General features: G+C 48.6%; 2 protein-coding genes across 3 annotated transcripts in view; both read left to right on the top strand.

The window, feature by feature from the left end:
* TMEM242 (transmembrane protein 242) overlaps positions 1-20548 on the top strand; it is a 30212-nt gene extending 9664 nt beyond the window's left edge. Inside the window, exon 4 of the mRNA XM_045844130.1 lies at positions 20048-20548. Within this exon, the coding sequence (XP_045700086.1) occupies positions 20048-20146 (99 nt within the window). The 3' untranslated portion in view covers positions 20147-20548. The remainder of the gene's footprint in view (positions 1-20047) is intronic.
* LOC123822174 (L-lactate dehydrogenase A-like 6B) lies at positions 13152-14285 on the top strand. 2 transcript variants are annotated; one of them, XM_045844128.1, is made up of 2 exons: positions 13287-13529; positions 13704-14285. In XM_045844128.1, the coding sequence occupies exons 1-2, from the start codon at positions 13287-13289 to the stop codon at positions 14283-14285; spliced, it is 825 nt and encodes a 274-aa protein (XP_045700084.1). The 2 variants fall into 2 exon arrangements, with proteins under 2 accessions (XP_045700085.1, XP_045700084.1); XM_045844129.1 differs by having other exon boundaries at positions 13152-14285.
* Positions 20549-21378: the final 830 nt, after the last annotated feature.

The raw sequence follows: 21378 nt of genomic DNA, 5'->3' as shown, positions 1-21378 counted from the left end.
GCATTCAGCGGGGAAATGCAAGGTGAAGATATAATTTGGGACTCATTAGTGGATAGACTGCACCTTACGCTATGAGATCAGAATGACATCACTAAGGCAATGAACGGAGAGAGGTCTGAGGAAGGAACTCTTGGGCCCGCCTGAGGGTTAGAGGTTGGGGAATGAGGAAAGGAGCAACCGGGGTTTGCCCCTGCCGGGGTAGGGAAGACCAGGAGGATGGTGCCTTGGGTGTCGGGCTTTCAAGAAGGCGAGACGGCACCGACAGGCCACTGAGCACGTGGCGCAGTCATTGATGGGTACGGCCGAGTGGAGGGCTGCATACAGGAGTGGCGGAGAGAGATTGAGGCAGCACGCATGGCAAGTCTTACTGTAAAGGGAAAGAGACGTGGGATCATACTTAGAAGGGGGAGTTGGGGCCAAGACAGTTTGTGTTTATCTTTTAAGTTGGGAGAATTAACGGTAGGCGTGCATGCCAATGGGAGTGATTCAGTAGGGGGGAAGGGAGGGGAGAATTGCTGGAATAATAGGTATTATTATTAGAATTATTACTGGCATTATTGAGTTTTTCACTTGGCTTAATCATAACTAAACATAGGCATTATTGTACTTTCCACTCAAAATATACTGATACACAAATAGGTGTTGCTTTTCTCCTAGTCTGACTAACCTTTAGCTTGGAAGTAACCGCGCAGGCAAATTTTCATAGGCCAACAAAATTAGGTTATTTAAATTAAATTATATGCTTGCAGACTTGGGCTTTATGGGCCAGACTGTGCTATTTCAGTTTCTAGAATGTGAACTTCTATGGGACTGATAAGAGGATTACTGCCTAATAAAATATTTGAGGGAGAAATATTCTTTTCTGATTGACACTATTGAATATGAGGATACTTAGAATCCTTTTATATTGCGTCTTAATGTCTTTAACTAAAAAGGGAGACTGCAAATACACTCTCTCCCTACATGTAGGTCATTAGACACACCCGTTTGATCTTATGGCTGAAGCATCTCACAGAAAAATGGACCACTGGCACTTTGTCAAGGGGACATCTTTTGAAAGCAGCAGTGTTCATTGACTTGTTCACTCAGAAGACGTTTGTGGGCCTGCCCCGGGCCAGGCTCTGCTAAGACAAGGCACCCAGTAGACTTTCTAGGTGCGTCTTAGGCTTTAAGACTGAGCAGATTCTCAGTGGATGACCCTGCTCTGAGGCTCCTGGAGAGCAATGTGGTATATTTCAGCTCCGCATTTAGAGAGTTGAGAGAACCCTGAGGTTCCCACAGAAAAGCCCATTGATGAACTTTTCTCACTGTTTACTGTCTTTTACTGGGAAATGCCATTCTTCCTACGACTGAGGAAACCATCAGAAAATGGTAAACGGAAGCGGTCCAAGTCCGTGCACTCCAGAATAACCGAGACGACTGGTGTAGGTCAGAATCAGCCTCAGGGTCAAATAATTGTTGGTCACTGCCTTCAGTTGCATTAAGTCTCCAGAATAAACCCAGTTTTTTTTTTTTTCTTAAAAAAGGGGGTGCCATCTAACGGCTGACCCAGAGCAGCTGACGCTCCCTGTAACTGTACAGGGCCTATATTGTTGACTCACAGCTACATCTGCTGGCCTGAAAAGGTACACATTGAAATGCTTACAGTGAAGCCCTTCAGTTTCTTAGAAATATTTTGGATTTACTTTTTGTTTATTCATATTTATTGTGGAATTTTATTTCACATGGAATATGTATAAGATAAATATAAATTTGTATTTTACGCAGTGGTATATCATTTCATCAGAAGTTCCAAAAAAGGAGAGCTAGTGGGAGCTATTTTGTCAGCAGACTGGAGCAGAGGACGGGTGCCCAGAATTTAAAATAGGGCCTTCCCTTCGCTCCGCTGACCGGCCTGGGGCATGCACGGACTGACTGCTTAGGATGGGCTCATCGGTTACTTTGAATTGGGGTATTTTATCATCGGATTATGGTGGAGGCAGCATTAATTTTATCACAGTCACTTAGTCGTGAAAAGAATGAACAGTGACTGTGGGTTCATGGTTCTAGGAGATGGACGTGTTCAAGCCCAGTGAGCACCACGCCACCGTGGCGCGGTGACAGGCTGTGTTACCAGGGCAGGCGTTTTAAGTGGAGAGAATGGCTGGGATCAGTGCTCTTCAGTCGGTAGGACCTCCAGTGACACCAGCTGGTAGCGCCCCCGGCACCAAAAAAGGAAGCACGCCACCTACAGTTAACTTACTTGTTCCTCAAGAACAATGACTTGTTAACTTTCTTACCTTTTATTATAGTTGGAACACATACTTGAAAGGATTTCTGAGGAGGTGGAGCATATTCAGAGTTAGTCTTCTTTTTTCCTCCCCTTAGAAGGAAAAACGTCAAGTATATAAATAATTCCTGACTGATATAATTGGAAACTTCATAGATTTTTATGCCTGTGGACCCGTACATGGTCTACATTTGTTGGAAGTGGGACTGTAGCCTCAAAGCACTGGTCAGAATGGCCCACTGCCAATGTTTACTGCGGTTTGTGTGTAACGTGTTCATGGGACCCTGTGTAGTTAGAATTTACAGGTAATTTGCAGCTTTTGCCCTTTCAGAAGCTAAAACCTCAGTGGTAATAAAACTATGAATGTAAACATTCTTAGTTATTGTAAAATACTTTAAATTGTCCGGAGATTTAAATTTAAAAATTAACTTATAAATGAAGGGTGTGCTTTGGTTTGTTTGTTTATTGCCCTTTTACAACAGGATAAGAGGGATTTGTCTTTATTTATATATATATTGGCATTTTTAAAGAAAGATAGATTTTGGACCTGTGTTTTCTTTTTTAAACAAAATGCCTTTACTTTGGTAAAAATATGTACTCAGTGTTTGTAAAAGAAGAATTAATGTAGAAAAGTACAAGAAGGGACAGAGAATGACCAGACATCTCAGAATTGCAGTCACCTGTTACAGGAGAAGTGTCCCTTCCGACTTCCTTCTGTAGGCACGCTCACATAATCGTGTATAAGTGTTTCACTGCCCCACTCTGGAAGCTTTCCTCACCAAACTGCCATGGGAACCTCTTTGCACAGTAGAGTATATAAATCTCCATCACTTTTAATGACTACATGGTACTCTACTGTGTATTATCATTTCCTTAATCAGTCTCCTGCCAACAGTATTTAGATTGTAATTTTTCACTATTAAACACCATAGTAAATCTCTGCAGGCTTACATCTTTTTTGTGCTTTACTTGGTCAAGAAATTTGTCCTAGAGACAGCTATTATCGTTGAATCAAAGTGCATGTTAAAAATGTTTTTGATTTCTGTTGCTAAAGGGCCCTCCAGGAAAGCTGATACAATTTAGAAGATATCAACATGCAAGTTTCCTGGCACCCTTGCCATTAGTGGCTTCTATTACTCTGAAACTTTTGCCAATCTGATGGCAAGCACTCCCTTTCTTCCTTTTCTGCACCCCCCCCGCCCCCGAAGGCCCCGCAGCTGCAAAGGCTTTTATGGAAATCATCCGAGATCGGGGGCTTGCCTCCTCGTCTGCTGACGTAGGTTGCTTCTTTCTCAAAAGCTCAGGCCTTTTTTTTTTTTTTTTAGTAAAACATGTATTTTAAATATTTCTCGCCTCTGGCTGGCGTAACTCAGTGGATTGAACGCGGGCTGGGAACCAAAGTGTTCCAGGTTCGATTCCCAGCCAGGGTACATTCCTGGGCTGCAGGCCATGACCCCCAGCAACCACACATTGATGTCTCTCTCTCTCTCTCTCTCTCTATCTCCTTCACTTCCATCTCTAAAAATAAATAAATAAAATATTTAAAAAAAAAGAACCATTTCCTTTAAATATTTCTCTAAAAATTATCATTTGACTTTCCTATTCTAAGAAAGATAATTTAAGACAAGCAATATTATACCTTTCCTCTAGGACAGTATCAGATGCTAATAAAATTTATTTTCTCCAGCTGCTACTAGGCATACTTTTTATGTTAATATTTAGGCTCGATTTTTAATTGCTTTATGACCAACTTGAGGGCTTTTCCTAATTATACCCAAATCCCTTTCTTTTTGACTTTGCAACTGATCCGTTTTTTTCTCCCCCCTCTAAAATCAATAAAAACATATCCTTGGTGAAGATTAAAAAAAAACTATAGAGAAGTATAAAAGTTTTTAACTTCTAAGATACCTAAGAAGGAAATAGACTTCATGCTATAGAGTCTTCATTCGCTGAGGTCAAAAATCAAAAACAGATCCGAGTCTCCTGGCAAACTGTCCAGGCTTAGCCACTTCTGAGTCATCTTCAGAAGTCCGAAAGCAGCCGAAACATTTCCCTTCTGCGTCCTCGCCTAATCTGATTTCAGTGTGTCCAAAGATCTTGCCCGGCTTCTGCCCCCAGGAAGCAAGCTTCAATTTCCTATTCTGATCACCAGACGTCAGCAGACTCTCGGCCTCGCTTCCCCTTCCGAATGGTGCTTACTGGAAGGCCCGGAACACAGAGTCATCGCGGCCTTGCAGACAGGTCCAGCCGTCAGGCTCTCAGGTCTTCAAACAGCTTACGCACTGAGGAATATTTTCCCGCAGTCGTTTTTAAATTAATGGGAAGTGGCACTGTGCGTCAGTGAAATTCAGCTCTGAGGTGACAGGAACGTCTCTGTAACCCTCCTTCCCCTCCCCCTGCAGTTCTAATGGGCTTGGCATCCCCGCGGTGAGGCACTCGATGGAGACGTGGAGGGGCAATTTGGTGACAGGGAGACAGCATCACAGGGGCTTCTGCTCAGTTTGAAAAGGGAGATAATGACCAGTGCACATTTTTTTCTGGGGGCCGAGGGAGAGAGACACCAGCTGTTTTGGCATATTGCCAAGATAGCTCTTTAAAAACCCACCAGTCCCTTTTACAAGTAAAATAGGACCCCAGGCATTTTATGAAGTGAGAATGTGCAACAATTACCAAGAAAGATGAGCTCTGCCATGAAAGCCTTCTTGTTCAGGGCCTGACACAAAGCAGGCCTAATCACCTCAAGAATGTTCCCAGCCTGTCCCACCGGGGGAAGGTATCCTTGGTTTCACTCGGGTTTCCTTTTTCTTTGTACTTACTTCTTGCACTGAGCACAGAAAATGGGGCGGGCAGACCTGTCTGACTGAAGGGCCGGGAGCGCATGCCCCGTAGCTCCGCTTTCCCCTGAAGCTTTGTTTCAAAGGCACCTGTTATGGGTTAGTCACTTTCAAATATCTAGAACTATGAAAAAATATTATGTATGTTGATACACTTCTACATTATTATTCATTTACCCTACACCAGAAAATGGAAGTGTTCTCTCACATTGCATTTTCCTGCCTGGAATATTTCTAAGTTTAAGAATAAACAACTTGTTTTAACGTGCTCTGTATCTTTCCACAACGTGAACTGTGCCGAGCACAATCTCACCTTGTCTTGACGCCGCAGTTACACCAGTTACCGTTTGCTTCGTGGGCTAATGGATTCTGGGCTTTCACGGTTCTTTATTCTTTTGGTAATTTTTCTTGATCCTTGTTTGGCTCTCGTGTCTCACTCCCCAGTGTCCCACTGGCTTCTGGGACGCTGCTGCCGCCCCGCCCCCACCCCCAGTTACGCCGAGACCCCTGCCTTTGCCCTGTGGTTTCTCCCTCACGCCTGCCGTCTGGTGGCTTTGTCCACGTGCGGTCCACGGCAGGCCTGCGGCTCCAGCCCCGGCGCCTGAGCCGCTGGCTCGTGGGCCTGCTTGACGGGACACTGAGGCCTGGATGTCCTCCGGCCTCGTGGGTGTTCCCGCTGCTCTGTCGTTTACTCCCACCCTGCTCCCGGTCACCCGCAGTGGACGGCGGCACATCCACAAAGCTGCCTGCGGAGAAAAGCTGGACCCCGCTCACGACCCCAGTCTTTCTCACCCCCGGGTCTGATCGGTCACCAAGTCCTGCTGCTCCCTCACCTCCGCAGCCCCTGCGGGTGGCAGCGCCTTTCTGCCCGTGACAATCACACCTCATCCCTGGCTTCTGGGCCTCTGCCTCGCCTCTCCGCTGTCCTCCCCCCACAGCCACCGCGGGACACGCCGGGCTCCACTCCCCGAACTTCCACCCGCCCTGGACCGCCCACCGCCTCTCCCGTCCCCGGGGTGTCCGGTCTCACTCCTGGTGTCTAGCCGAGGAACTTCCTCCCGACGTCACCCTCGGCCTCTGCCGACGGCCAGCCTTTCCCTCTGCTGCGGCGCGTCTGCCGGCTCTGCAAGTTCTCTCCCAGTCCTCCTCGTCCGCCTCCAGCGGCCAGCCCGTGTGTCTGCTTCCCTCCGCAGAGCACATCCCCGTGGTCCCTGTCTCCCCGCCTCCCCTTGTTCTCCTCCGCCCAGCTTCTTCCCCAGCGCCCGCCCCTGAAACCGCTGTTGTCAGGGTCGCCAGTGTCCCGCGTGTGGCCGGAGCCAGGCCTCGTCTTCACCCTCTGCTCCTTGACCTCTCAAGCAACATTCGACACAACTGAGACCCCTCCCCTCGACGAAACACTGTCTTGTTTTCTGAGACACCTTCGACCTCAGCAGCCATTTGTGCCTGTCCCCGTTGCTGGCCCCTCCTCTGGCAGACCCGTAAACGTCAGTGACCAGTGGCTTCCTCCCTGGACTCTCTGCTCTCCATCCGCGGTGCTCTCCTCTGGTCCTTGGCATTTACAACAGCCTGTATCGTGTGGGTGCCCCCACGCACAGCTCCTGCTGGACCTGCAGAGCCGCCTCTCGCTGCCTGCGGGACGTCCTCACCCGGTCTCACAGGCATGTCAGCGACCCAGTTTCCTCCCCTCCTCCCCAGCTGGCTCCTCCCCTAGTCTCTGCCTGTCACTAAGTGCCACTCCCACCCCCCGGTTGTTCAAGGCAAAACACAGCACAGAATCATCGTAGAGTCTTTCATTTCCCTGCATTCCCTTCCTCTAAGCCATGAGCAGGTCCTGCCTATTAGCTTTGCTACTGAACACAGCCTGGCTCCTTCCATCTCCCTCTGCCTCCGTTCATCTTTTGCCTCGTGTATTGAAATGGTTTCCTGGGCGGGAAACCGACCTCTCCTTTCCTTCCTTCAGAGTTTTTTCTCCACACAGTAAAACCAGGAAAGTCAGCACTCATGCTGCCTGTCACTGCCAGAACCAATAAGCAGAGACAAGGATTGAAATTTTATGGGTACTGTATTCAGATGTCAGCTAAAAAACCATCTTAACATCTAATCTCAACCTTTTTTTTTTTTTAAGGAGGAAAGGGTCTGTAAGGGGTTTGCAATAAAGGTTAATCAGATAATCTGCTGATCAACAATCCTTTATTTGCATTGTGGACGTTCCCTCCCTGGAGCACACTGGCTCAGATACCACCTCCTCGGCTTGCAGACCCCCTGGGGTACCAGGGCTGAATTGCTTGTCCACCTCCTGTCGTGCATTCCAGTTCCTGGAATAACAGCTTCCCACATGCATTAGTCACTTAAGCCTATCTAGTGTAACAACTAAAATTTTTAACTCTTGAGTTCCCCATCAATAGCAGACAGAGATACTTTAAAAATGGAGTTAGGTCCTGTCACTATTTTATTGACACCCCTTCAGTGGCTCCACCTGGAGTCTCACATCGTGGAAGCAGCACAGTCCCCCTCCCGTCCTGCCCCTGCCTCACACTGCCATGCCCACCAGCCCCAGGCCTGAGGACGGCCTTTCTTCTCGCTCTGCCCAGGAGACCCCGTCCTCGGGTCTTGGCACAGCTGGCTCTGTCGCCATCCGGGGTTTCAGCCCAGACCTGTCTCACCTCCTCAGAGGGGCTCCCCAGGCCATTTGATCTACAATAAAGTAGCCTTGTCACTTCCGCCACTCAGTGCCTCTCTGACGCTGTCCTGTCTCCTTTTCTTCACAGCGCTTACTGCAAAGTGAGATTATACCGACCATTTCCTTGTTTTATCTGTCTTCACAAAGAGCGAGTCAATTCTAAGAGAGTAGAGACCTCCTTTCTCTCTTGAGCCTGCGTCCTCAGCACAGATGCAGTGCCTAGCACAGAGGGGCTTCCGTCAACATCTGTTGACTGAAATCTGATCACACCACGTCCCTCATTTCAATGGCTCCTCCTTCCCTTGAGAAAAAAGTCTGAGTTTCTTGGATTAATTTGAGTCCCTCTGTGATCTGGCCCCAGTTTATTCACTAACTCACTGGCTCTCAACCAGGAGCAGTTTTGCCCGCCCCCCTTCCCCCCCAAAGAAAGGTATCTGGCACAGTCTGGAGATACTTTTGGCTGTGAGAACTACAGGATGCTGCTGGCATCTAGTGGATGAAGGCCAGGGATGCTGCTGGACATCCTCCAGTGCACAGGGCACGTCCACAAAGAACGGTCTGGTCTGGTTGGTAGTGCTTCAGGCAGGAGCCTAGGTGTGTCTTCCACAAGTCTTTGTCACACTCAGTTCTAGCCTGGCTGGAAGGCGTGTTCTTCCTGTAGCCTGGGAGCCCTGTGCTTGCTGATCCACGCCCAAACTCGCCTTCCTTCCTGGCCTGGACTGCCTGGAGGCAAGTAACTTTTTTAATCTTGAGGATTCGGAGTTAATCTGTTTTGGCAGTTTTGAGTTCATACAGGTAACTTCAGTTTCTACCTCAAATTGTAAGTAACAAAGATTTTCTTCATGTCAATGGTTTTAGATGAACAAAGCTGTTGTTACTGAGGACTACAGTGCTACTTCTATTACTTAATCCAATGGCAGAAAATAAATGGGGTAATTAATAAAACCCCTATGCAGTCAGACCCTGTCATTAAAGTTTCTCAGTTTTTAGATGTGATTTGGGATGTTTACACACATACTAAGGAATTTTAATTTGCTTTTCCACATTAAAATACTTCCTTTTCCCCTTTTTATGGTTAATACAATACAAGCAGTTCTTTTAGACCAAAAATTATGTGTAAGGTAATGCCTCTAAAGAACAAGAGTGAGCCCTGGCTGGTGTGGCTCAGTTGGTTGGTGCATCAACCCATAAACTGATAGGTTGCAGGTTCGATTCCAGGTCAGGGCACAGGCCTAGGTTGCGGGTTTGGCCTGGGTTGGGGCACATGCGAGAGGTAACTGATTGATGTTTCTCTCCCTCCCTTTCCCTCTCTCTAAAGTCAATAAGCGTGTCCTCAGGTGAGGATATAAAAATAAAAAATTAAAGAACAAAAAAGAGATTTAGATAATTAGAGCTTGCCAATTCATGGTATAATATTTCAATACCATCATAGGAAGTTGATCCCAGCGTTGCCTTTTGACTTGACAGTTTACTTTTATTCTGTTCAGGAGACAAGGCTTTGTGGCCCTGCTTTTGTCCTTCCCCAGCATTCCCAGTATTGCTGCCAAAGGTAGATACGTCCAGGTGCTTGGCTTTGTAGAAACCCCCACACAAGGATTAGGTAGTTACATAGATCTTAGTATCTGTGAGCAATAGAATTACAGCCCACTCATTCATTTTAAAACTAAAATTTGCATTTATAACTTTCAAGTCAGAAGACTTTTAGAATAATTGTTTATATAATGTCCTACTTGCATGATGGTGAGTTTATAGACTACTTTAGATCAGCTTATAATGTGCATTAACACTCTACTCAATTACATTTTTTTTTGCAAATCAAAGGTTTTGTGCATAGATTTTTTAAAAAATTTTCCGAAGAACAAAACATTTTAAATAATTTTAAAGGTTAAAATTATTCTCTCTGCCTTTGCGTTTACTATGTTCCTAGCACTGTATAATTTTTCTTTCTTTCTTTGAATGTTCTAACTTGGTAATGGTAGGTATTGGCTTTGAGAACAGTTAAAGAATCTTTAGCTTATCAATAGCTTTATCTGAAATTTATACATCAACCTTGCTTAGAAACCCAAACAGACACATTTTATCTACCCCTTTATTCAGTGCCTTTTCCCCTCTTACCTTTTAGCCCTCTAGCCTATCTTAACTCGGTTCTATAGTTATTTACTTGTTTTTTCCTACCATAAACATTTTTACTGAATCCCTATTCATGGACCAAGCTCTACTCTAGAGGACAAGGATACCTGGTACATAAAAGGTGATCCCTTCTGGATTACATTTAATTGTGTGTGATAAATCCTATCATGGAAAGAGGTATGAAGTACTTTGGTGGTATAGGATTTTAAAACATCAATTCTGTACCCTGACTGGTGTGGCTCAGTGGATTAGGCATCGTCCCACAAACCCAAAGGTCCCCGGTCCAACTCCTGACTAGGGCACATGCCTGGATTGTGGGCTGGATTCCCAGTTGGCGGCATGTAAAAGGCAACCAATCGATGTTTCTCTCTCACCATCGATGTTTCTGTCCCTCTCTTTCTCTCTCCCTTACCCTCTCTCTAAAAATAAATACATTTTAAAAAATTGAAAAACAATTCAAAGTCAATTCTGCTTAGGGCATTGTAGATTTAGGAGAAAATGGAATATAGATAGTCCCCAACCTATGATAGTTTGACTTTATGATGGTGTGAAAGTGATATGCATTCAGTAAAAACTGTACTGCGAAATCTGAATTTTGATCTTTTCCCCAGGCTAGCAATGTGCAGTACAGTACTCTCTTTGATTCTACAGTGACAGCGAGATGACTTTGCCCCACTGTAGCTAATGTAAGCGTTCCGAGCACGTTTTCGGTAGGCTAGGCGAGGCCATGATGTTTGGCAGGTTAGGTGTATTAAATGCATTTTCCACTTAATGATATTTTCAACATACAGTAGCTTAATCAGAATATAACCCCCTTGTAAGTCAAGGGGCATCTGGACTTGAACTGGGCTCCCAGATAGAAAGAGGGCAGAGGAGCTGGGGTGAGTGAGTGTCAAGGTGGAAGGACTTGGTTGTAATCACTCTTGGTCCAGAAGCTCAGTGGTCATCTTTATCTCCTGTTTCATTCGTCCTAAGTGATGTAACCAGAAGTACTAAGGCTCAGTCCTTTCATCAGCCATAATACTGACCTGCATTTTGAATAGATAATTTGAGTTGGGTTCTCCATTCACAAGGAATAATGAGCCACCTAAGACAGAAGGTCATTGGGGTAGGACGTTGCCTAGTTATATTTGTTACATGTAGCTTCCCATGGCATTGAGTAGACCTGAATCTGCTGTGGAGGTCCCGCACATTTCTTCATCTCCCTTAGTTCTTTCCTTCTTACCTCCAGACTTACTGTACATTAAAGGAACTGCTTTGTTTGAAGTATTTTTATTTTGGAAAGTGTTATTTTTTCCCTCAAAATTGATTCAGTTGTGGTTAAGGGGAAAACTGAAGAGGCAGCTCTCATATTCTTTTTCTGAAGAGGTTCACACTCTACAAAGAAAATTACTATAGAAAGAAGACATCTAGCTAAGAGTCCTTCTGTCCTTGAATTTCGTCCTCAAGAACACTTATCTTGGAAAAATGACTTGGCTGGTCAAAGGTATCTTTATAGGGAGAAGATGGGTACAGGCATTCGGTTAAAACGTTTCCAGTTACAACTGGAATAAAAGAAGTAACTACCAAAAGTTGGTCTTTTAAAAGGATCCCTCTAACATGCTGGCCACTATTAAATAAAGATGATCATTTTGAAAATTCCAGCGTTTAATTTGACAAGCGGCGGCCATCGCTCTGACCACCAGTGTGGGGCGAAATCAGGTGCGTGGCGCCCGCCACGGGGCTCGCGGCTGCGCCCTGCAGACAGACGGGTCCCCCCGCTCCCGCGCGGGCAGACGCCGCAGGGAGGCTGCGGGAGCGCTGCTGCCTGCCCGCCCGCCCGTCCACCGCCCGCCGCCTCCTTTGCTTATTTTTCCCCTCTCCTTGGACCCCATTTCAGGGGCAGGAAGAGTGAGCATAGCTAGGGTTTCAAGTCCTGAATATACAATACTCATTCTACCAAGATTCAGTATTCTAAAACGGACTTTCTCCCCCGGCCACGAGGGAGCCAGCCGCGCGCTCTGCTCCGAGAGCCCCACTAGGGGAGAGCCCGTCGCTCTCCTAGAAGGAGCGCAGAGTCCCGACGAGCCCTCCCAGGGTCCAGGGTCGTGCGTAACTGCGTCAGGGAGTGGGGAGAAGGCGCCACTTCTGTCTGGACTTGTGTAGCTTATTGGGTGCGTTAGGGCGAATATGTCTGTGTCCTGAGAAGCCTGGAGTCCCTAAGAAGGACCGGGGAAACGCAGCGGAGGTGAGACCTGCCGTGCTGTGCTAGCGCGTGGGGTTGGCCCTGGGGCAGCGCGGGTGGGAGCTGCGGGGGCCAGCCGAGGAGAACCCCGCGCAAGCCGGCACCCGCCGTTCGAGCCCCTGTTGGAGGCTCGGCCGTGTGCTGTCGGACCGCGGCAGTCAGGGCTCTCGGGGTGCGGGCCAAAGCTTGCCGCCGTAAGGACATTCAAGCCCTACTCGCGTTCCAATACAGGCTACACCGCCACCTTTGCGCCCGAGAAATCACCAGCGCCCCCTCCGCGTGAGAAAGGAAACCCGGGAGTTTCCGTCTCAGGCCACGCCCTCGGGTCGGGACTCACCCGCGGTGGAGGAGCAGGGGTGCTGGCCTGGAGGCCGAGCCAGCCTCTCCGGGCAGGAGGCGTGCAAACTGGCACGGTGCCGAGCAGGAGCCCCACCCCTGCGCCGCCCGCAGGGAGACGGCACCGGGCACAGTAGGGCGGGGGCACTCCTTACTCCTCCGCGATGTTCCGGTGCAGAGTTTAACCTTCTTTTCACCTGGACTGAGTGAAAGCATTTCTACTTGGCATACACGCTGAAAAAACAAAACCTGGGTTGGCCAAGCATTCACATTAAATAGTGAAGAGAATTTGTGCTGGTAAAACTTGTATGCAAGAAGGATTGTATTTTGTGGAGGCCGTTGTGAGACTTTGCCTTGCGCAGGCGCAGTGCCACGCTGAGGGGGGCAGCCCGCGGCCCCCAGCCTCGCGCAGACGCAGGGCCACGCTGAGGGGGCGGCCAACGGCCCACAGCCTCGCGCAGGCGCAGTGCCATGCTGAGGGGGGCGGCCAACGGCCCCCAGCCTCACGCAGACGCAGTGCCACACTGAGAGGTGGCCAACGGCCGACAGCCTCGCGCAGGCGCACTGCCACGCTGAGGGGCGGCCAGCGATCGCAAGCGCTCTTCCTCTGCTCTTGAAAGCTTGCGCGCCACAGTCTTCCACTCCCTTCCCGCACCTTCTGACCGAATGGCTGTGAGCTGGGGTCTCCTGTGGGCCAGCTGGCGAGTGGGCGCCGCGAGAGCGAATTTCCCGAGTCCGGGCGTGGCACCGCGTCGCCGCCAGCTCGCCCGCACGCCCCTCGGGCGTCCGTGGTCCGTCACCCCGGTGTCCGGGATGGCGACTGTCAAGAGCGAGCTCACGAAGAACTTAACCTCGGAGGCGGCCGTTCCCCACAACAAGGTGTCCATTATCGGGACCGGGTCCGTGGGCATGGCCTGTGCCATCAGCATCCTGCTGAAGGGCCTGAGCGACGAGCTGGCCCTGGTGGATGCGGCGGAGGGCAAGCTGAAGGGCGAGACCATGGATCTGCAGCACGGCAGCCAGTTCGTGAGAATGCCGAACGTGGTCGCCGGCAAGGACTTCCGCGTCACGGCCAACTCCAACCTGGTGATCATCACGGCGGGGGCCCGCCAGGAGGAGGGAGAGACGCGCCTCAACCTGGTGCAGCGGAACGTGGCCATCTTTAAACTGATGATTTCCGGCATTATCCAGCACAGCCCGCACTGCAAGCTGATTGTGGTGTCCAACCCCGTGGACATCTTAACCTACGTAGCCTGGAAGTTGAGCGGGATGCCCCCGAACCGCGTGATTGGGAGCGGCTGCAACCTGGACACGGCGCGTTTTCGGTTCCTGATTGGGCAGAAGCTCGGGATCCACCCCGAGAGTTGCCACGGGTGGGTCCTCGGGGAGCACGGCGACTCCAGTGTCCCCGTGTGGAGCGGCGTGAACGTCGCGGGCGTCGCCCTGAGGCACCTGAACTCGGATATAGGGACGGATAAGGACCCTGAGCAGTGGAGAGACGTCCACAAGGACGTGATTGCCAGCGCCTACGAGATCATCAAGAGGAAGGGCTACACTTCCTGGGCCATCGGCCTGTCTGTAGCCGACCTGACGGAAAGCATCCTGAAGAATCTCAGGAGAGTGCACCCGGTGTCCACCATGATTAAGGGCCTCTACGGGATACAGGAAGACGTGTCCCTCAGCGTGCCTTGCGTCCTGGGCGAGAACGGCATCACGGACCTTATCAAGGTCAACCTGACCCCCGAGGAGCAGGCCCGTCTGAAGAAGAGTGCCGAAACACTGTGGGAGATTCAGAAGGACCTCAAGTTTTAAAGTTGCGGCAACGACCGTTCTGGAGTTACCGCAGAAGACATAGAAGTTGCATGTGTCAGTTTTCAAAAATAAACTCAGATTCCTAAAAGTTGGAACGGGGTGGGGTAGAATGACTCCCCTGTTTGTTTAGCCTCCCGGCCCTTTTATTTAGCCTCCAGTTTTGTTTTGTTTTTTAAACAGTTCCTAAGTGACTGCACCATCGGTGTCTTTGTACCACCGATGGCCTAGTACTTAAACCTTGAATTCATATGTGGTTGCCATTGGGCCCAAAAGAAAGTGGAGTGTAGGTATTTTTTTGTGTGTGTGGTAGAAATAGACGGTTTTGTTCTGGCTGGCTTACGTACTGTTTCATCTATTTATATACTATTTTTAAAGTTGTAACTTTATCCACAATGTAAAAATAAATGTACAGAAGTACTTTCTGTAATGGAGCCATCAGCTGTCTTCCCTCCCCCGTGGCAGCCTGTCAGGGGGCCTTTGCAGCGGCCTCGTGGAAAGGTAGCTGCACGTGGGGTCTGTGCATTCGTGTGTGTGTGTGTGGTGTGCGCACCCCATGCCAGAGAAGCAGAATCCTTCGGCTAAAATATGAAAAGAATAGCGATCAGGTTGTGGCTGTTATGAAGGGTTTAATGTTATAAAGTGTTATGAAGTAAAATATAAAGCTTGTAGGAAGAGGCCTGACCATGAGAGGTGGTACAGTTACTGTCATTTATTTGGCAGAGAAAGGAAACATCGCAACATTGCCCAGTTACTAAAAGTAAAGCCTGATTGAAATCACGTTGGAACTGCCTCCGAGAACCTGACCCGTGAGCATTTCAAAGCAGGAGGCGCGTTCTAAATTGTTCTCGCTGGGCCGAGGCCTGGCCCTGGGCCTACACGCGCCAGGGTCGTCCCTGTTGCTCAGTTTGCCCCACGTTCATGGAAAGCTTTTGCTTCTGAATTGGCCGCTGTCATAAAAATTGGCCAATTCAGTGAGTACTTGAGGGATATTCCTCAGTTACATTTTCCATTTCTATTCCTAAATCAGCTGACTTTACTACAGATTTTAGACTTTATACTTGTGATACAGTGAGCCTTTGGGAGAAAGTGAGAACCTTTACCTAAATGATAGTCTTGTAGCTTAGAAAGCAAATGGACATTTTAAAAATGTGTGTTAGCTTTTCTAATGCAACTGAATATTAAGTAGATAATGTGGTATGTTCAGTCGTACCTTAGGATCCATGTGGATATCAACAGGCCTAATCAAGAGTGAAGGGTACCAGCATCTGCTGCATACACTAAGCCCGTTCTGCTTAGTTGAATTAGTAGACACAGGACAGTGATCTGCCCTGCAGAAATGACTCTCTGCTGTGCCAATCCAGGTTCCAGTACTGTTTCACTGGAAACATCTAGAAATGTTCTGATTCCTCACAAAGCAGTGTCATAGCACCCCAGAAGTGGGACGGGTGGTTATAAGACCTCTTTAAGCTCAACTTCACAGAGGTCCTCTTCTCCTTGGTCCGGCCCTTGAGTTTTTATGCAGCCACGTTTCAGCCAAAGGTTACACCGAAGGGCGTCAGAGCATGCCTTATGCCTGTTTTGTACTTCTCTTCACCACGAATGTCAGGATAGGTTGGGCTATGCTGCAGTAGAAATCAGTCTCTAGATGTGTGGGTTAAAATAAAAGTTTATTTCTGTCTCATGTAAGATCCACTCTGGGTTTACACGCCGCTCCAGAGAAGCTGTCCACCAGCCGGCCTGGTAACCCCAGGTTTCCTTGATCTCGAGGCACCACCGTAGCCACACGGGTTCCCCTGGTTGCTAGGGAAAGGGAAGAGGGGCCTGGAGAACCAAGCATCTGTAGCTGTTGCTTCGCCCTGGAGGCGACACACATTTCCTTTACTCACATTTGATTTGCCAGAACTGCTCACATGGTTACCGAACTTCAAAAAGGGTAAAGAAACATCACCCTGCTGTTTCCACATGTAAAACATTGGTAGTAATCTGCCATGCCATTGTAAATAAAATGGTCACCATTGCAAGAGGCATATATGTTTCTAGAGTGAGTTTTAGTGACAGCTCATAGTGGATATTATGGAGATACTGTCTTTCCAGGTCACAGAACCAGGGTAACTGTCAAGGAAGAGCCCTGGACATCCACCACGCGGTTGCACTTACAGTGAACCATGTCGCTGTGAACGGGTTCGCCTCCGTGACCTCTGGTTTCCCCATGAGAAGTGGTCCTCACTTCTGCCACAAGGAATTTGGAAGGCTAAGTAACAGTGTGATGCCCGGTACAGTGCCTGGCTTGTAAGTGATCCCAGGTGGCAGACATTATTTTTTTTCTGTTCAGGTAACATTTACAGTTTTATTCTGTTTCAGTTTATTAAGAAGCTGAATCCCCAGGTTCTTCAAAACGATCAGTGGTGCTGTAGTTATTGACGTGTCCGAAGGCTTTCTCGTCCGTCGGTGTCACAAAGCTGTGTTGTCATTCTAAGCCCAGCCCCGAGGCAGGCGGCACACACCTGCAAGTGAGGAAATGGGTCCGTGGCAGAGACACTTTAAAACTTGGAGCTTTTAATTCCAGTAGCTCCCTATTTATTAGAATCAATGATGTAAGGATTTTTTTAACTTAATTGAATTGGGGACATATGCTGCAGCTTTTCACAATTTTTCAGCACACCACATATCAGACCAAAAGTTTTCACACTCTTTCTCCGTGTCGGGACACGCGTGGTCAATGTGCAGCGTACCCCATGCTGCACTCCTGGCACACTGGCTCCTTGGCCTTTCGGGAAGCTACTGGAACGTGAATGAGAGTGACATTATTAGAGATACAGTCTTGATTCGTTCTAATATCTAAATTAAAGTCGATTGTATCTGGTCTTCAGAATGTGCAGACTAGGGGCAAATTCCCAGTTGTCGTGACATTCCCTTTGAGAACTGCTGCCTTGGATGTCGGTACCTTCTGATAATATTAGAACCCGGGACTTTTTGGACACGAACACTGGTGCTTTAAGGAAGCTGTCGTTGGAGCTGCAGGCTCAGTGCTGAGGGTGTGCCGTCGTCTCTACGGAGAGCAGCCCCCGGCAGTGCGCAGCGCACAGCAGTGCTGCTTCGCCGGGTAGCCCCATGGTCTACAGCCTTGGGAGAATCCTCCTTGCTAAGAGAGAAGGGAGCTGATCCCAGAGTTTAGAAAATGCTTCAGAATAAACCTGACTTGCTGGATGGAGACACGAGTTCCCAGCATGCCCCATCTCACCAGACTTTTGGGGTACAGAGTAGGGGAAGATTCTGTGGTAGCAGCTGTGAGTGTTATCTGGGAACGCGGTGCACTTATAACCAGGTTTGCCGAAATGTACACAGGCCCTAAATCTTTTCCAGCACACTTTTAACAGGGTGTTCTATGGGCCTGCGAAAAGAGTATCACTGATAAGACCAACACCTCTGAACTGTGTATCAGAAATGGATATAGGTGAAAAAAACAAAGGTTTTCATTTACCATGCATGTAATATAAATAATATAAGCTTTAAAACCTTCTATGGAGCCCCATTGTTTAAAGCAACTTAAATGTAGACCCGGGGTCTCCATTTCCACGGCTGCAGAACTGAAGAAGAGGGCTGGATGGTGTTCTCTATCCCGCCCACCTCCCTCCCGCTGCCTCGCTCCGAAGCCTGTCTATTCCTGGTGGGCTGCTGTTGAGATACGATTCCTCCTGGTGGTTCAGTTACTCACTTAGGACCCTGGGAAAGCGCGGAGAATATACAATACTGGAGAAATGAGAGGACAGAAAAAAACCGTGTGGAGAGGAGGAAATGGGAACAGAACCACGCCGAAGTAGGGCAGCCACCCTTGACTCGCCTGCCCGGGCCTCATGGGCGTTTCCCGGGCCCATCCTTCTCGGCAGCTGGCCGTGCTCCCTGTCGCTGAGAAGGTGGGACGGCAGACGCTTCTGTTCATGGGCTGGCTCCCGGACACCCCTTCTGAAAGCTCTGTCATCAGGCTGAGTTGTCGCAGATGTGCGACCGGAGAAGTGAAGGAAAAGAGCCAGGCCGCACAGAGCAAACCCTAGCCGGTGAGATGTGCGTCTTTCCGCTCAGAGAGTCTCGGCACGTCCCCTCAACAGGGGTGCCTGGTGTTTTGGACAAAGCAATTCTCTTCCCATGCGCCATCCTGGGCATTTCGCACCCACGCCCCTCGAAGGGAGAGTAGTGATCCCCTGTGATTGTGACAACAAAAAGCCCTGCATAGTCAGTGCCTCCCAGAGGTGCAGTACTGCCCCCGGTCAAGGGCCTCCGTGAGGGGCTCATCACAGTACAGTCCAGAGGGCTGCGTGGAAGAGCGGGCTGGACATCCTGCGGACATGGTGTCTGGGACCTGCCATCGACGTGGTTGGCATGGACCTCCTACAGACTACATGTGGTGGGCGACCTTATGTATCTTCTGGTGTTGATATTTAAACCAGAATGGTGTATAACTATAAAATAATGCCTTCAATAAATGTACCATAATATTTGTCTCCATGTGCGCTGTGTTCTTGAAACATAGCACAGGTATTTTGATGATGCTCTAAGGACAATAGTTAATGATATTAAGCAATTACCATGTGCTGGGTGCTGTGCTTTGTATGTATCATCTCTCTTAAGCCTCACAATCCTGTAAGCGGGTAATTACGTCCATTCCTCACACCTGGAAACTACTGCTTACAATAAGCAGCCTTCCCGGGTGTCGGACTAGGATTTGAACGGAGAGGTCTACCAGAGCCCGTGTGGCAAACAATAATACTAAGATGACCGGAATGAATGCCTACGAATGTACAAGTTCCAAACAAGAGGCACACCCTGAATATGGAAACCAAGTAAGGATTCAGGTTCAAATGAAAATAAATAAGCATCCCCATAAAAAAAAATTAGTCACCTTTCAAAATAACCACTGTAAGAAACGAGTTGCTGATGGGTCCCAGGTGCCCCACAAACCCCATCAAGGAGGTCTGCACCCTTGGCAAAACACAGCCGGGATACAGCCCAGGAGAAATGGCAGTGCTGTGCCACCGTGCTTCCGAAACACCCCGTGCAGGACCGTATGGGCTAACGAGAACGAACCGGAGAGCATGTGGCTAGCACTGTCTAGTGTAAACATTATCCAGCTCCCATAAGTCAGTGTTCCCCTCCCTGCGGGCGGTGTGCACTGTAGGTAGAGCCAGGTGCTCCGTGTGGACCCTGAATCTGAAGACCCTCCAGCCCCCCAGCCCCGACTCTCAGATCCCAGATCAGCCTCCCTGGTGAAACCTCCACCTACATCTCTCAACACTGGCTGGTGCGTAAAAACGTTCTCATTTGTCGGCCATTCATCGGTTCACTCTTGTATTAACCCCCTCGTAAGTTTCTTCTCCCCACCCCTCTCTGGCCCTAAAACTCTGCTGACTTGGACCAGCCCGGGTATATCCCCGGGTTCAGCCGGACGCATCTCGCGCCCAGCTGCGTCTTTACACGTGAAAGCCGACGACGCGTCCGTCACTGCTGCGGAGAGCCTGTGGCGGTCCCGGTTCAGAGTGGGGCTTTCTGTCATTCAAGGCCCCGTAGACGTGTATTTAGAAGAAGAAAAGAGGCGTATCTCGTTTCCCTCAGGGTAGCTAGGACACACTTTCTTACCTTTTCTTGGTCTTCCTCTGCTCCTGTGGCCTTGAGCGGTGACGGGTCATCCGGTCAGCAGCCACGTCCTTTCTTATCGTTCGGCTCTTCTCCCTTCTAACGTTTGATGATGGACTTTTTCCTTCTTTTAGGTGAAAGACTTTCGAAGTAAAATGCAATCCATATTTCCAGCAATTCCCAAGAACTCCAAATCTGCGGTCGAGTGGGAGGAAGCCCTGAAATCCAAGTGAGACGAGCATGGTGGATGAACCCCAAGACGACCGAGTGCAGGAAGGACCCCCGTGGTGAAGGGACTCGGTGACCTCTCCTCGGGAAGACACGCGGGTTATCGTCTGAGCCCACGGGATGGACGGTGCTCAGTGTGTTCAGCGTCTTTCACGTTCTGTGCTCACACGTGAGTGTGTGTGTGTGTGTGTGTGGTGCTGGGGGGAGGACGAAGTTTTCCCAAAGTTCAGAAGACTGTAAAAATAGCGACACAGACAACTTCTCAATGTGGAGGAGGTCCCCGGGGAATCACTTCTGTGTGTGACGGCAGCAGTCGAAACTGAGTTTTGTCCCTGATGGAAAAATCTCTGTAACAGGCTCCTCCCAGCAGCAGTGCCTCCATGTGTCTAATTAAATGAGTGTCAGCAGTCTTGTTGTCCCTCTGTGCTGGCCAGAACGTGGGAGACGCGCTCCCACCAGGCAGACCCAAAGTGACGGCTATCAGGGAAAGCCTGGGCGTCGGCGGGGGCGGGGGCGGGGCTCTGCGTTCGCAGGAGCGAGTGGTGCGCCCAGTGACCTCGCCTTCCATCCTGTAAGTTCCGAGACAAGAAGCCAGTAACGGGTTATGAGAACTTGAAAAGGTACAGCTAAGCTAAAATAAGAATAATGATGTCATGGGTATAACGTGGGTATTTTTGAGAAATGGGTTCCTAAATATTAATTGACAGTTTGTAGTGTTGTCAATGTAAAAATAGCCCAGTTATCACCTATCTTAACAAGTACTTTTAACTAGAAAGTCACCTGAAATTGTCTCAATATTTAGTACCGCCTTGCTGATGAAACTGGTAAATTCTTATGTACACTTTCAACCCTTTTCTGTCCTCCATGAGCTCACACAGAAAACAGAATAATGCCTAATTGCAATGAATTATTTTTACTGGAGATTTAAAATTTTTAAAGAAAAATAATATGTCAGTATGTCCAGAAAAATAACCTCTGGTTAAATATCAGTTGTGCAATTTCTTTATCATTGCTCAGGCCCTAAGTAGCAATCGGATTTAATAAAGTATATTTGAAATTAATCTGTTATAATGAAACCTTTTAGTTGTAAGGAAACATTTTAAGTGAAATGTCAAGTGCACAACATAACACTTTTCTCTGGACCACTTTGCCCGTTAACACTGCTGTGTTATTAATCCAGTGGGCGTAACCAGCCCCCGGGATTCACATGTAACCTGTCAAAAATCCCAGACGCAAC

Source organism: Phyllostomus hastatus, unplaced genomic scaffold (genome assembly GCF_019186645.2).
Source record: "Phyllostomus hastatus isolate PE091 unplaced genomic scaffold, TTU_PhHast_1.1 phas_contig_40, whole genome shotgun sequence".
Taxonomy (NCBI): Eukaryota; Metazoa; Chordata; class Mammalia; order Chiroptera; family Phyllostomidae; genus Phyllostomus; species Phyllostomus hastatus.
The sequence above is the reverse complement of the archived record's forward strand: the minus strand, read 5'-3'. Positions and strand labels throughout refer to the sequence as shown.

Excerpts from the sequence above, each read along its gene's own strand:
- LOC123822174 (XM_045844129.1), top strand. The coding sequence starts at position 13,287 with ATGGCGACTGTCAAGAGCGAGCTCACGAAGAACTTAACCTCGGAGGCG.